Source organism: Nansenia antarctica (genome assembly GCF_963989245.1).
Source record: "Nansenia antarctica genome assembly, chromosome: 16".
In the NCBI taxonomy this organism is placed as follows: Eukaryota; Metazoa; Chordata; class Actinopteri; order Argentiniformes; family Microstomatidae; genus Nansenia; species Nansenia antarctica.
The window spans coordinates 8913566-8930484 of NC_137686.1; the positions used below are offsets into that span (position 1 = coordinate 8913566).

At 43.9% G+C, this 16919-nt stretch overlaps 1 protein-coding gene across 1 annotated transcript; it reads right to left on the minus strand.

The window, feature by feature from the left end:
* Positions 1 to 23: 23 nt before the first annotated feature.
* Positions 24 to 16037, minus strand: LOC308171920 (polyadenylate-binding protein 4-like; the record flags this gene model as incomplete). Its single annotated transcript, XM_080546834.1, has 8 exons — positions 24 to 67; positions 612 to 749; positions 1089 to 1230; positions 1532 to 1630; positions 1805 to 1923; positions 14191 to 14314; positions 14450 to 14791; positions 15186 to 16037. The coding sequence occupies 8 exons, from the start codon at positions 16035 to 16037 to the stop codon at positions 24 to 26; spliced, it is 1860 nt and encodes a 619-aa protein (XP_080402960.1).
* Positions 16038 to 16919: the final 882 nt, after the last annotated feature.

Genomic DNA, 16919 nt, shown 5'->3' on the forward strand with positions numbered 1-16919 from the left:
TATCCTTCATCTTCAGATCCACATCACAGCATGGCGAGACCGAGCACACCAAACATGACCAGCAGGGCTGTGGGAGGGAGGGGGGGAGGGAGGGAGAGAGAGAGAGAGAATAAGAGAAACATTGATTGTAAATAATATTTAGAGTTTTGAGTTTTTTTCTTTCTCATGAAAAACGTTTTTTTACCACTCCTGTTGTCTTGACAACAAACCAATCCTCCATCCATTTCCTTACTAAATACTTTTGAATTTAAATAGAATGTTATCTGTATTGAATGTGCACTAAACCAGAACTGTACATCTGTATATCAACTGCTCCACTTCTGTCACTCAGTATGACTATGGCCCTTCCTCAACTGTTAGAAACTCCATCCTTCGCATCCTCTCCTCTGTCCTCCACTTGATTCTTACATTGGAAGAGATGATCAATGTGCCTCTCTTTTGCACATTCTCCTACGATGTTTTTGGAGAACGAAGCAAGTGGAGGAGAGGGAGGAGAGGGCGCCAGGAATCAAGTTTCTAACAATTGAGAAAGGCCCATACCGTACTCTACTCAGTATGGGCTTTCCCTCTCCTACCAGATGAGATGTCCACATATTCCCACAGACCCTTACCTTGAGAGACGGACTGCTGGAATGTGATTCCGTGGCTGGTGGTGGGGGGGGTGGCGGTGGCTTTGGCAAGGGAGTTGACGTTGGCCACGTTCACTGCTGACGTGCTGACCAGGCGGGAAGTAGGACTACCAAGGGTTCCTGGGAGCAGAGAGAAATGACTGAGTCAGAGACACCAGAGAGCTGTGTGTATGTGTGTGTACGTGTGTGTATGTGTGTGTATGTGTGTGTATGTGTCTGTGTGTGTACGTGTGTGTATGTGTGTGTACGTGTGTGTACGTGTCTGTATGTGTCTGTGTGTGTGTGTGTGTGTCTGTGTGTGTGTTGGTCTGTGTCTGAGTGTGTGTGTGTGTGTGTGTGTGTGTGTTGGTCTGTGTCTGAGTGTGTGTGTGTGTGTGTGTGTGTGTGTGTCTGTGTGTGTGTTGGTCTGTGTCTGAGTGTGTGTGTGTGTGTGTGTGTGTGTGTGGCTAGTTTTCTCACCATTAGTGAAGGTTCCATCAGAGAGGGAGATATAGTAGCTGGTGTCAGACGCGGCGCGGGCCGTAGCGTTGGGCAGGGTGGCGCTGAAGGTGCACTGGATCACACCGCCACTGAACGAACCCACCAGATTACTCACAGCCAGCTATAGAAACACAAACGTTAGCATCAGCATGTCTGGCGTTAGTCACACTGTGATTCAGCAGGTGCTGACCGCTAACAGTAGCAGCCCCGTTGAAGGACCAGAATTTGAATTCAATTTCAATGTAATATTCATGAATCATTTTGACTCATTCATGGTGTTAATATCTTAAGAGGATTGATCATGATCATGATCATGAATTGAATCCTAATTAATTTCCTGAACTTCCTGATATTAAGCCTCACCCCCTGAGTCATTCCAGGAAGTAAACCTCATGCAGGTTCTGATTGGTTAAGCAACTCACCGTGTCATCCTGGGTCAGAGTTCCATTGTTCAAGAGAGTGGGGATGAGCTTCACTGTGCCGTTGTTATTAGCACAGACATACGTGGTGCCATTCCCGCCCTGCAGGAGATAGAGGGGATAAGAGAACATTAGATCAACATACAGTAGGGTTAGGGTCAGTACAGTACACAATTCCAGTCAGACTGGCTGTTGTTTTCAGACATTTCAAGACAACTTTTCATAGAAAAGACTAAATGTTATCAACAAATTCAACATTTCAGAGACAAGTATTACCTGCGTGGCATCAGTGGACAGGCCAAGAGCGATGTAGCCTGATGACTCTCCTCGTAGCTGCAGATTGAACTCCTGTCCTGCTGTCTGCTGGAGGGAGGCAAAGAAGCAGGAGCCTGCCACTGCGGGGTCACAGTCAGAAGGCGTAGAAGCGCAGAACTCAGTCTTCCCACAGTTGGCCTTGGAGATCTGTGGGTTAGGGTTAGGGTTAGGGTTAGGGTAGAGACAACATAGGGTTAGGGTAGAGACAACATAGGGTTAGGGTAGAGACAACATAGGGTTAGGGTAGAGACAACATAGGGTTAGGGTTAGGGTAGAGACAACATAGGGTTAGGGTAGAGACAACATAGGGTTAGGGTAGAGACAACATAGGGTTAGGGTAGAGACAACATAGGGTTAGGGTTAGGGTAGAGACAACATAGGGTTAGGGTAGAGACAACATAGGGTTAGGGTAGAGACAACATAGGGTTAGGGTAGAGACAACATAGGGTTAGGGTTAGGGTTGAATAAAGGTGTATTTGATTTGATTAAGGAACAATCTGAGAGGTCAAGTGACGGTGGGTAAAGAGAGAGAGAGGGAGGGGCAGGACATTCCTGGTACTCGTCTCTTGTGAGAATGAGACATTTAGGCTACTCACCGTGAGACCTGTGGTAGCAGTGGTGTTGGCTGTAGCATTGGTAGCTATATTACCCCGACTCGGTTTTCCTGCAGTCCCCGACATCATACAGCCCACCATTACCACGACCGCAATAATCAGCTTACTGCCCATTCCTGGTGTAGAAGGTAGGGTTAGGGTTAGGTAAGGGTTAGGGTTAGGGGTAAATCAGGCGCTTATGATAAACTCACAAAATATCAACATCAATCTTGTTTTGTGTGTCTATCTTAAGTATCATATGCAGGACTGCAGGAGAACTGCAAAGACAATTCCTGCTCTCTCCCACCCGTTGCTCAATGCAACCTACTTCTGTAAGCCAAACAATGAATCTGTCAATCATTTTATCATTGAAATGACCTTGAAACAAGTGTGGTTGAACACTGTTGAACACTGAACAAGTTGCAGGTTACAGGGCCACAGCAAGTAATAGATGCCCAGCAACGTCCCAAAATCTTATTCAGGCAGAAGGGCAGGGTCTTGGCAGGTGCACACACTGTCACAGACTGTGATGCATCGTAAGTAATGATTCAGCTACATATCGCACCTTTAACCTTTATTTCAGTTTTTTTTAAGCTTACAAGTGATATCTTACAAAAGTCTGTCATTTGTTGATGATGTTCGTCTCAAAGGCTATCCAATTCATCAGTTAAAATATCTACTTTGAATAGTGATTTTATCTGAATCTGGAAACTGAAAAAATATATACCATATTATAACTAAATGTATGATCATTATATTACATGAAACTTGGGATAAAATATTAAAAAGAGTAACGAAAACAGTGCATGAAATCAACTACTATTTGAATAAAGCTTAAACTATATTAATGGGTCGGTTTCACAGACAAGGCTTAAGCCCTACTCCTGGACTAAATCACGCTTTCAATGTAGAATCACCATTGATTATGCTTTTTAGTCTAGGATTAGGCTTAAGCCTTGTCTGTGAAACCGGCCCATAAGTATTAGTTCCAACACAAGGGCAGTGAGTCGGCGTATTCACCAACAAAACTGCAATGAAGTTGTTTGGACTAACAAAGTACATTTGGTTGGATTTAGTAGTCATTATTTCCATTGAATTATCTGCAATTCACTATTGACTAAAGGCAATCATGTGACATTATTACATATTATTATTAATAGTAAAACAAAACATATTTGCATAGGTAGAACAAATATAATCAGTTACGCCAAGCTATCTGACACACTGCTCTAAGAAAAACAGTTAGACTTTGCCAAAATACAAAAGAAAATCAAGCATATTATAATCTTGTACATTTTCTCTATAACTGGCCTAACTTGCCTATTAATATATATTTTAAATCATGTTTGAGTAAAATATCCACATCACAAGATTTGGCAAAAATAGTCAACGTGTTTACCTGTCATTGTGTGTTTTGTTGAAGTAAAAAGCGTCTTGTTTGTAAAGAAGATCCTCCAAGCGAGATGTTGTCCGTGAGGTAAAGGTGTTTCAGGTGCGCTCTTCAAATAGATGCTCTCACAATGTGTCCTGGAGGTGAAGGGATACCTGCTTGCACTCTAGCGCTATTTAACATGTCACTGAGGGGAGGGGGGCATGGGAGGAAGAGGAAAGCTTGCCCTATAAGGTGTGGCATTTTCTTTTTTGTGTTTCACAATAGGATCCAGACGTCATTCTATAGGGCTGTACCTGGGCTGTACCTGCTCTGTACCTGCTCTGCAACTCCTCTATGGAACAATAGAACTGAGCCAAGTCACTTGACTTTTCCTGAAGCCTCGCCTCGCCTCTTTAGTGTACAATAACTTCTGACTGGGACATTCCCCCTGGAGTAATCTAGGGCTTTACTCAAGGGCACACTGGTGGTGGTGTTTCAGTCCAATTCACTATTCACTAGACCACCAGTATCCCCTTGATATGTAAGGATACAAATCTGAATGACATTTTGCATTGTGTGGGACATGGCTGTTTGACAATTGGAGTAGATATAGATGGTCAACATGGCATAACAGGACCAACAGTGTTGGGACGTGCTTGTGGAACAGGGAAAGAGTGCAAAACAAGGCTATATTGTGGTTAAATATTTATTGCTTGTGTACATGTGGCAACGTTTTTTTTAATGTATGTGAATCTATCTGGCTAGCCTATGTGTTGCAATTATGAATCTATGACTATCTTTGTATGTTCTATATCTATCTATCAATATCTACCGACCTCCTGTCTATTTCTATCTCTGTCTCTGTCAATGAATGTATTCTGTCTAGCGTCCGTATGTCTCCACTCTGACTACAACCCTCCAATATGAGGGAGTTCAACGTCATTCTATGCAGTACGAAACTTGTAACACTGCCTCGTTTGCGGAATGATTGACAAAACTGTTCAATCCATGATTTTATATCTTCATGTGTGGGGTCTCTCTCAGATAAAAAATATGTTATGATTTAGAAAATCTTTATGTGTGTAGTGTACCAGACTTTAGCCAGGTTTTAATTTATTTGAAAGCCTGGTACACATAATAAGGATTATAGGATAGTAGTACCCTGACTGACCTGTAGAGGCAGCCATGTGCTACAGGGGAAATAAAGGGCCGAAGAACGAAAAGAAGACGGGTCAGTCAGCTCGCTTCTTGATTGGCTACATTCCATTCCACGTCACAATCGGACTCGGGAGTTGTCAGTTTCGCCCACACACAAGAGGATTTTTGGTCGTAAATATTGAACACGTTTAATATTTACGATTGTCGGGAGAAATTGACTCTTAACACACCTCACACCACAGGGCAATCTTGTAGGATAATCTTTAGAGGCATCCGATAATCAGGCGTTTGCTGTCCTTGGTCAGAAGGGGGGAAATCGGGCCAAAATCGGCCAGATTATCTTTATGTGCGTACCAGATTATCTTTGTACCGGGTTTAAGAGATGATTTGGTATTTCATGCATGTATGACACATCATTTTAAAGCTTACAATCTGTACTTTCATAATCTGGAAAAATGAAGAAAAATTAGTTTTACGTTAATAAAATGTTACAATTAAAAAAGTATAATCTGTCAGCAAAATAAACTTGTTTCTCATGAATTTTTCCGATGCGCTTGGGGGGTGGGTATGTATGCTTCCATTTTGGTGTGATTGGCTGTTGAACTCGATAGCTGAGCGAGGGGGAGGGAGGGATAAAAAGAGCACATGTTTCAATGTTTTCATTCTGTGTTCACATGTGTGCTGTACCTTGGACTCAGATGCTTGCTGAGGCAATCAACAGATTTCCAGCTGCCGGTACGAGGATCGACAGTGGAGAATTTATGAGGTGGAACACCGATGAATACATGCATGGACATAGCTACAGAGATGAATACATGCATGGACATAGCTACAGAGATGAATACATGCATGGTGTTGGGAATTTGTATTAAAATAACTAGAAGTGATAAATCATGTACTATGTGCTCATTTAAATAATATGTGAACCCACGCCGTCCACATAGCAGACAGCTCCTCCAGACAAGCCAACCTCACCGGTGGGGTCCCTCAGGGCTCCATCCTCGGTCCCATCTTGTTCTCCCTCTACATGCTCCCCCTATGTCTAATCCCTCAACGCTACAAGATCTCATTCCACTGCTATGCGGACGACACCCAGCTCTATGTCAATCAACACTGACGACCCCGCCGATCTGAAGCGCCTGATGGACTGCCTCCGCGATGTGAAGGAGTGGATGGCCCAGAGCTTCCTACAGCTGAATGAGAGCAAGGGGGAAATCCTCCTCATCGGCAACACCACCGCCATCACTCAGCTCAGCACCAACATGGGAAGCCTGTCCACCCTTGTCAGACCACATGTCAAGAACCATGTCATCTTTGACTCCGAGCTTAACCTTGACCGACAAGTGAACTCCGTCGTGAAGGCATGTTTCTACCAACTACGCATCATAGCCAAGATCAAGTCCTTCCTCACCCCCAGCGACCTGAGGAGGGTCGTCCTCATGCTAATCTCATCTAGGCTCGACTACTGCAACTCACTCTATGCTGGACTTCCTGATAAGACCATCTACCGCCTGCAGCTAGTCCAAAATGCCGCTGCCAGGCTGGTGTCAGGCACCAAAATGAGGGACCACATCTCCCCTGTCCTCATCTCCCTTCACTGGCTCCCAGTGAAGAAGAGAGTGAAGTTCAAAATCTGCACCTTTGTTTTTAAAGCTCTCAACAGTCTCGCCCCACCCTACATCAAGGACCTCCTGGACCAGTCTACCTCCTCAAGGCCTAGACGCAGGCTCAGGTCCGACACCCAACTCAGCCTGAGGGTCCCACGTACCAACCTCAAGAGGAAGGGTGACCGTGCCTTTGCGGTGATAGCACCGACCCTGTGGAACGCGCTCCCTTCTGCCATCAAGTTTGCCCCCACTCTGGACTCCTTTAGAGCCAAGTTAAAAACCCACCTCTTCCTAAATGATATTCCCTAAGTCTACTCCCTATTTGTTGTGAATTGTATGCCTGAGATTTCCGTTTAAGTCGTCTGTGTCTGATTGCTTTCTGTGTTCCTTGTCTTTGTCTTTATCTGTTCCTTTACCCGGGCTGCGCCCCGGGCCGATGTAAAAGTTGGATGGGGGGCGCATTATAAATAAAATTAACAATTAACAATTAACAATGTGACTGAGGTCAGTTGAGAACAATAGGAAGGTCTCGCAATTAGCCAAAAGAGAGGTTCTGTTTTTGAGCGACAAGAAGAAGAAAAGCTCCTGACTAAAAGAAAGTGTTATGATTCAAACCGCCTGTAAATTACCTATTTTTACCTATGTGCTAACAACCATTTTATACCTGCTGTTATGATATTCTATTTTTCTGTACTGATTTTATACTTTCATAACTAATGATTAATGATAAGTCTATTCTTCTATAGTATTATTTTAACTTGTTAATCGAATCCTAAGTCATAGGACTGTGTAACTTCAACAGTTATGTTTTCACAAGCTATTCTGATAAATTGACATTCCCTAATGTATATTAAAGGTGTATGTAAATGAAAATGTTTGTTTTTAGTTTAGTTTTAGTTTTTAGTTTAGTTTTAGTTGAGTTTAGGTTAGTTTGACTTTAGTTTAGTTTTAGTTCTTTTCTTTTAATTTTCTTTTAATTACACTCTGTTGTCTGTTCTTTGTAATCATTTGTTTGTATTTGTGTTGTTATTGATTTCATTTGTATTGTTATTTTTGTGGACCCCAGGAAGACTAGCTGTCACCATGGTGGCAGCTAATGGGGATCCTAATAATAAATAAATAAAATAAATTCTGATAAAGGACACACTGACCTAGTCATGAGTGAATCACCATGACAACGGGAGGCCAGAAGAAGAAGATAACACACAGAAAAGAGTTGAAGGCCACATGACTAATTAAAACACTTGCTACAAATCAAATGGTCACAGCTGCAACAGATTTTATGCTGACAATTAAAAAACTACCAGATAGGATGGGGAGGGACTGCCCAGCCCCAAATGTTAAATCAAAGGTTTAAGTACTATGTACCAAGGCGAAACTGGGTTCTTTTGTCTGGTGAAGCTTCTGCAGTTAACCTGTTGACGGCTAGCTGATACTGGCCTGCGGAGGTGAAACTAGATGGGACCACTTTTCCATGGAAATGAACTATTATTGCTTGCTGATGTGCTTGAATAAATATTCTCTTAATGAACAGTTCAGTAGTTGTGCCTAATATTTGATTGGATCATTTTATCTTAAGAAGTTATATCAAGGACGTCTCGTTGAGATTAAACGAACTCCCTTGTAAGTGACGACTCAATTAAATAAATTCTGGAGAAGTTGATCGCCTTACAATGGACATAGCTACAGAGATGAATAGCTGAATAGCTGAATAGCTCAGTTTAGCTCAGCTTTGGACGCGGAAGATAGCGAAAACGAGGTCACGATTTCTGATCTGAAGCCAAAATGCTGATCTCTGATCTCACCAGATCGCTGATCTCACAGAAGATGGTTGAGAATAATGCTGAGCTAGAGATGGAATTGGACTTTATAAGAAGATTTGATTGCAATTGCCAGCGGAGGCGGAAAGATAATTCTCAACCCAACATATCTTAAAAAGATTGTCTCCAGAATCTATTCTTGAGACTTGGTTAAATTGTGCTTCGTTAACAAAAGATGGTAGAAGGTGTCAGACATGCTCTATTTATAACTGTTCTTTCCCTTGTGCTCTATCACAATGGAACATAGTGTTCCTTTGGCTCGATAAACCAAAAGTTTTAATTGTTTCAAACATTACTGTGAGGTTAAAGTATAGATGTTTAGCTTTTAGTTGATGTTATTTGTGTGCATATTGGTTTCACCATTTAAAAATGACAACACTGTCTTATGCAGAGTCTTATATCAGGGCACCAATAGAAATGTAATTAATTAATAAAAACGTTCCTGGCAGAAGTATGCCTTCACATCCAGCCAGGAATTGTCCAAATGTTGCAGTAAAATATTAAATTAAATAAGATTGACTGATTAACCATTCTATAATGCTCTACTCTGCACTCATTGTATTGGTTATTGATTTAGTAAATACATATCAAGAACACACATATCCCCATGTGAGATACATTAGACAGTGTAGTAATAGAAATATGGATATAATTGTACAGTATAATATAATATAATTATACAATATAATATAATATAATTATACAATAAAACGTTACGTAATTCCTGAAGCTGTCAGAAACAACATTTTGCCATCCAGTGGCTTTATCATCGGACCCGCATGTGCGCACACACACACACACACACACACACACACACACACACACACACACACACACACACTGCTAGAACCCTCCATTATATTCACTCTGATGGAAAAATGAATTAAACCACCCTTCAAGACTTTGAAATGTTCGAGAAACGGGATGGGGGAATATTAAACCTCTCTCTGTCAAATATGTCAAAAAGAAAGTGCTGAGATGTATTTATTTATTTATTTATTTGCTATTTTGACAAATTGTCAAATTGTAAGTCAGTATTTGGAATAGTAAAGCTCAAAAACAAACCAATTCCACCATAGTTTACCTCAGCGAGGAAACTACAGACTGTGCCTTTGTTGTATAGGTGGTCTATCTATAGGCTAGCTTGTTGTATAGGTGGTCTATCTATAGGTTAGCTTGTTGTTTAGGTGGTCTATCTATAGGCTAGCTTGTTGTATAGGTGGTGTGCTTTTTGTATTATAGTTTATTTGGCAGGGACAGTGTACATCAAAGAATGCAGCAGAATTAGCCAAGAAGGCTAGTTTTCATCCGTAGTCCCTGAACACCTGTCTCCCGTTGCTGCTGACTACCCTCCGCTGGCTAGACAGAACAGAACACACACACACACACACACACACACACACACACACACACACACACACACACACACACACACACACAGGGCCGTTTGGGAGATATGCGACGCCCTGTGCGAAGTCAGATTTGCGAGGCCTTTTATAATGATGTAGGCAACTATTATAACCGCGCGACACGCACGCACCGATATATTGCAAGAAATGCGCTCACATGCTGTGCTGATAGACAATAGAATATCTACTTATTTAGATAGTTTACAACCATGTTTGTTTCAATTCAAACCTTTTATACTCGTAAAGGATTAGGATTTAGGATAAAGCAGTCATCATACCCAACATTAAATACGCACAAGCCATTATTGACATGAATAGAGATGTTACTCACCACCATGTAGGCCTATCCTTTATGTTGAAAAGCTTACAGCAAAAGCAAAAATACATGTCCCGTTTTTGAGAGTACACAAGCCACTTTCTTTCTATTTTTTCCCCATTTGGTAGTTTTCGGAGAAATAAAGTTTCACTAAAGTTTCTGTTCTCATTATTTTTAGGATAACTAAATCCAGGTTTCATCTTTGGGGGACCTCTTCTAATGATCACTTCTGTAACTGTAGAGTCCATATGTACCGGCCAATTACCAGGATCATCATACATGACATATCTGACACCGTAGGCTCGTCTTGCGTTCCATCACTCTCAGCCCTGCTGCTGCTCTGAGTAGCTCCATCTTCCGCCTCCGTATCCTCTACTTCGCCACTCCTGACCATCATCACCTGGGGCTGGGCAGCCCCACTGCTGCCGGTGGAGCTGTTGTCTTCCTCCACCTCCGAGACATCATCTTTGCCTCTCAGGGGGGGCTGTGCCGTGCTACTACTAGCATTGCTAGTGCTAGCAGTAACGTTAGCTTCTTCGGTGCTAACGGGAGCCTCACTTGTTTTTAGAAATGTTTCGAACGAACCTCTAAGCGAGGCCTCTAAGCGAGGCCCTGAAGCCTTTTATTTTTATTTATTTTTTCAGCACCCGATTAACATTTTCTTCCTCGGTCTCGTTCCCTCTGCATTTTGTCCGTTGCACTAAGCAGTCACTATGCACAACAAGTGTCAACGCGCGCCCAAAATTCACGTTTTATGTAAGGTGTCATAGGGGGAATTGCTTTTTTCTGTTGCTAAGAATCTCCCTGTCCTACAGGTATGCTAGATTTTAGATATATGATTGACTATGATTATCACATGTGTGAACATTTAGAAATGTATTAAAGGCAAACATAATAATATGGTCCCTTGCCTGGCGCTTTGGAGGGCCTCGCCAGCCAGGGTACCAACATTTTTTATTTTTTATTTTTTATTATTTTTACCCTGCGTCACGCGAGGCCCTCCAAAGCGCGAGGCCCTGTGCCACCGCCCCAGCTAGCCCCCCCTTAAAGCGGCCCTGCACACACACACAGACACACACACACACTCACACACAGCTAGAACCCAACACACTGCTCTGTGTAACAGTGTTTCTAAGTTGTTTAAAAGCAGTTCCCTCAGGTCCTCGTTGACCAACCACCGTGTGAGTAATGTTGTTAGACTGCAGGAGACGGAGGGAGGAGAGAGAAGGTCACCTAGCAGGCCTGAGTGCTCTCCCTCTCTCTCTCTCTCTCTCTCTCTCTCTCTCTCTCTCTCTCTCTCTCCCTCTCTCTCTCTCTCCCTTCTCTGTCCTCACTCTCTCTCTCTCTCCCTACTCCCCCCTCTCTCTCTCTCCCTACTCCCCCCTCTCTCTCTCTCTCTCCCTCTCTCTCTCTCTCTCTCTCTCTCTCTCTCCCTTCTCTGTCCTCACTCTCTCTCTCTCTCTCTACTCTGTCCTCTCTCTCTCTCTCCCTACTCCCCCCTCTCTCTCTTTCCCCCCCCCTCTCTCTCCCTCCTCTGTCCTCTATCTCTCCCTACGCTGTCCTCTCCCCCCCCCCCCCCTCTCTCTCTCTCTCTCTCTCTCTCTCTCTCACGTGTTGCTCTGCATTTGTCGCTCCCTGCAGAGGTTTAACCTTTAATCTTTTTCCACCTTAGTTTTTTTGCTGTCTGTTCCCTACACTGACTCACTGGCAGGCAGTATTTCCTCTGTGAAGGATAACATGAGGCCGTATTTCCTCTGTGAAGGATAACGTGAGACAGTATCGGGAGACATGTAGTTCACAAACAGGCAAAACGCTACAGCTTCCATCTTCCATTGCAATACGATTTCTACAAGATATCATTCAAAGCCATGGCCCTAAAACAAACTCCAACTGTTTCCTTTTGCATTTTAACAGCCGAGTTTTAATTAAATGTAATTTATTGTGTTTACCTTGACAAGACAATGTCTCCAGGTGCCTGTGGGAGCGCACACTTCACACACTCCCTGGCGGTGCATAGCTGATCGCCGGGCCATAAAAGTACAGCTGTCTAATGATCTAGTCGTTTTGGGCAAAACATTTTGGGCCGCTACCCACACCTTTAGCTGTGTAACTCATTCCACGAATGCATGATCCTTACAAGTTGTACCTCGTTGTAAAGGTGACTAATCAGGCTTTCCAACGATATAAAATACAATACCAATTGGTATTATTAAAGGGGAGCAAGAATCGACTGAAATAACGTTTCCAAACTTTTTTTGAGGGGTTTAGTAGTTCATTCACCGGGAGTCAGGAGGTAGAGCCGCCGTCTAATGATCGCAAGGTTGGCAGATCGGCGGTTCGAGTCCCCGGCTGGGCACATGTCGAAGCGTCCTTGGGCAAGACACTGAACCCCAAATCGCTCCCAGTGAGTGAGCGGGCCGGCGACCTTACATGGTAGCTTGCCGCCGTTGGTGTGTGAATGTGTGTGTGAATGGGTGAATGAGAGGCCGTTGTAAAGCACTTTGGATAAAGGCGCTGTATAAGTGCAGTCCAGTTACCACTTAGGAGGCCTTGTTGTTGGTCTATCTAGTCCAACCAGGGTTTTTACTTTTATCGCCAAAGTCCAGTTTACCGAGTCCATCAATTTAATTTCCTAATGAAATAATTTATTCATTTCGTAATCGTTTTTTTTCAATGCTAACATTTTATTTCATCGGTGAATCGGTATTGTTTCATAGTCCGGGTCTCCTTTTTTATGAGTTAGCCGCTTGGAACTCTGGGAAGTGGCCAATTTTCGGTACAGCCTCCTCAGCCCAGTGGGCCTCCAGCGCAGCGACCGCTTCATCCACCTGGTAGCGCAGCGCCTCAGGAGACACCAGCAGTAGCAGCAGATCACGGTTGTCCATCTCCAGCAGCATGCCCGTGACCTTGGGGGCGATGCTGGGGTGCATGCTGAGGATGGATGGGAAGAGACGCTCACCTGGAGGGAGGGGAGAATAGATATCAGTAACAGTAACTGTTGTAACTTTATAGGTTACCTGATCGATTGACAGTTAAAAGAGATTGATTAATATGTTACATGATTGATTGACAGTTAAAAGAGTTATTATTTATCGTTAAGGTAGTTTAAAAAAAAGAAGTACATTTCTGTTGTATTAGTTAAAGAATGGGTTTCAGAACTGCAGTTTCCAGAATGCCTTGCAGCAAGACGTCTCACAGAAGTTGACAGTTTGTTGTTTTTGAGAAATGCGAATTGTACCGTCCAGAATATGAAAGTGAATATCTAACAGCTTGTTTTATTGAATTGAAAGTGATCACAAGTGCATGTCAGCAGATTTGTATATAAAGAACCTTTCGCTTGATAACACCAGTCCTAGCCATCATTTCAGGAGGTAGAAATTCTACAGTAACTGTAACAGCTAATGGGTATCCATAGAAACAGACAAATAGACTCGCCTATCATCTGCTTCTGGTCCTCATGGGGAACTGTAGCCAGTATGGAGGCAGTCAGTGTCTCCTGGTCCTGGTCCTGGACATGGACAGCAGGCTGCTGCACGGGGACTTGTAGCTGGGGAGCCGTGTGCTGCTGGCGGTCGTGTCCACCAGCTGTGGACTTGTTCTGGGGCACAGCGTGCAGCCGTGCCATAGCTGGATCACCATCTGCAACGGCAGGGTGCTTTCTCAAGGCCTGGGTAGCTGAGAGGGGAAGATAAGCATAACCAAAGGGATATTTATGGCAAATGTTTGGATAGTGCTCTTGTCTCTATGTCAGGGGTCCCCACACCTTCTGAAACATCCCATTCAAGCACCTTTCAAGGACTTTCAAGACTCGATTCCCTCAAATTCAAGGACCCAACACGGCATAGTTTGAGACGGAGCTAGTTGACGAGCTGAGTAAAACATTTTTGAATATATATTATTTATTTTTTAGCGAGAGAGAGAGGGGAATTCAAGCACTTTCAATGGCCCATGTCTATTTTCAAAAAACTTTTAAGACCTTGATTTATTTTTCTCAAACTCACAAACTTTCAAGGGTTTCAAGGACCCGTGGGAACCTTGCTATGCGCAGGGATGCTTCACTAAATAAACTGACCTATGTGCTGAGACGTCATCCTACGGGGCACCTGGGAAGGTGTGGCGGGGGTCATAGCATCGAAGGTCTGAGGCCCGGTAGCCCATGGAGACGTGGTGGTGTCGTCGGGCGTGTTCTGGAAGTGCTGAGGTTTCGCCTCAGGTTCGAGGGTAGCCAGGTGATGAGTGGGTCTCAGCTGAGCTGAGGAGTATTGGGCGGTTCCACAGTCCTGGGTCTGTGGAATGTGAGAAGCCATGAAGAGTCCAGGTGGGGGAGCAACCTGGTAGGGTAAGTTAGGTAGGAAGTCTGGGTCGGGAACGGCGCAGACGCTGGCCATCCTCTGTGGCATGTTCCGGTTGGTTCTGAGAGCCTGGCGTTCCTCCTTGCGCTGGGCCAGGGCCACGTACAGGGGCTTGGTGGCCACGATGCGGCCGTTCATCTCGGTCACGGCCTTGGTGGCCGCCTCGGGGGAGGAGAAGCACACGAAGCCGAATCCCTTGCTGTGTCCTTCCTCCGTCATCATCACCTTCGCGCTGGTGATGGTTCCGAAGCGGGAGAACTCTTTGTGCAGTTGGTCGTCGTCCAAGCGGTCGTGCAAGTTCTTCACGTACAGGTTGACACCCTGCTGGTAGAGAGAGAGCATGTTTAGTGAGATGTTTTTATACCTCAAATACATCAAGAATGTTTACCGAGACTATCAGCTTCTTTTTCTTATACACATAATAATGTTAGCTGTAGCTATCTCACCCAGTGACTAACACTGACAGATATTGACAGCTGTCAATCTAGAGTGGTTGTGTTACCGCCCATTAGCTGGCTGTGTGAAGGTGTGAAAAACAACCAACTCTTTAAACAGCTTTTTCTCTGGATTGTGATTGTATGACACATCATTCGAAAGCGTACAATCTGTAGTTTAAGCACATGTAAAAAAAAAAATGAAAAATTACTTTGCCTACTGGTTGCTTTGACTACTTTTCACCAGCAGCTGTCACATTTTTTCCTTCATAAACACACACCTGGTATGTGGTCCTGTGGCCCTGGTTCAGTTGCTCAAACTGGCTCTTCAGGACAGCCTGGCGCTCTCCTCTCTTCTGGGCCCGGCCCACGTAGACCCGCCTCCCGTTTATCTCCTGGCCGTTCATCTCCTCGACGGCCCTCTTGGCGTTCTCGTGCCTCTCAAAGTTGACGAATCCAAAACCCACGGATCTACCAGCGCCATCAGTCATGACCCGGACGCTCAGGGCCGGTCCGAATCTCTCAAACCTCTCCTTCAGGCGTCGGTCGTCCATATCCTCCCCAAAGTTCTTGACGTACACGTTAGTGAACTCTCGCTCTTTGCGAGACTTCCAGTGTCCGACAAACACTTTTTGGTCGTTCAACAGCGTGCCGTCGAGTCTCTCGATAGCTCTCTCTGCGGCCTCCTGGGTGTTATACTGGACGAAGCCGAAGCGTTTAGAGAAGCCGTTCTCGTCAGACGCTACCTTGCAGGAAAGGATGTCCCCGAACTCGGAGAACGTGTCGTAGAGGTCCTTGCTGTCGAAAGCCTTCGCTAAATTCTTGATGAAGATGTTGCCGACTCCACTGTTCCTTCTAGAGGGGTCACGCTGACACCACATGATGCGCATGGGTCTCCCGTTGACGTCGTCGAAGTTCATGGTGTCCAAGGCGCGCTCGGCGTCAGCTCGCTGTTGGAAGTTGACGAAAGCGTACCCGAGAGACCGGCGTGTCCTCATGTCCCTGCACACTCTTATAGAGGTGATCGGTCCAGAAGGGCTGAATTTCTCAAATAGCATTCCTTCAGTGGTGTCCATGTGGAGATCTCCTACATACAAGGAGGCCGTCGGTTGAATAGGCGCACTAGGATTCATTGTCTGGTGACTTTCGGATAGCGAGAGTTGGAGAAAAACTGTGAGAAGAACGAATAACTAATCTATCTATCTAGCTCTTCACAGAGGAATGGCAGGTAAATCAACGGCATGTGTACTGCAGCTGGATTCTAGAACCCCAGCTGCATGTTCTACATTGTTATGTCATCACATTGTTAGACAAACATGTTTTTTATTGTGTCATGAACATGAAAGCTTTGGGATTAAATTGCATAATAAAATCATGTTTGTCTATTATAAAATTGTCTTACTATATTCTTATGAAAGATTAATGATAGCAAAACATGATTTTATTTCATGCAACCGATGTCCATGATTCATTGAGGTAGATGCAACACCTTTTTCAGTGGTATAATATTGTACATATAACTGATCCAATATTGATCTGATCTTTGATCAATATTGGATCAGTTAGTATGCACAATATTATACAACAGTACCCATACTACTAAATTCACATTTTGCCAAATTCTGAATGAATTGACCATTTCAAGGAATGTTTGGTTACTGGGCAACACCTGGCTGCTACTGAACTTCCTGTGAGTCAGCTGATACTGGGTTAGTACTTTGTTAGCTAACAGGAAGTTCGTCTGGATCCAGCATGGTATTGCCTAGTAACCGAACATGCCTTGACATGGTCAATATAGTACATTACAGGTAGTTCTGTTCTGTTAGTTCTAATTGGAAAAGAGACATTAAAACTGATATTACAGTACAACATCACTTATTTTTAAGAAAACATCTTTATTTGTCATGCATAAGTGCACTTGACTCAAACACATGTAATGGGCAACTGGAAACAGTTAAGTTTACTGAATGGTTTAAAACTTTACATAGTACAGTAGTACAATTACAAAAATGTTA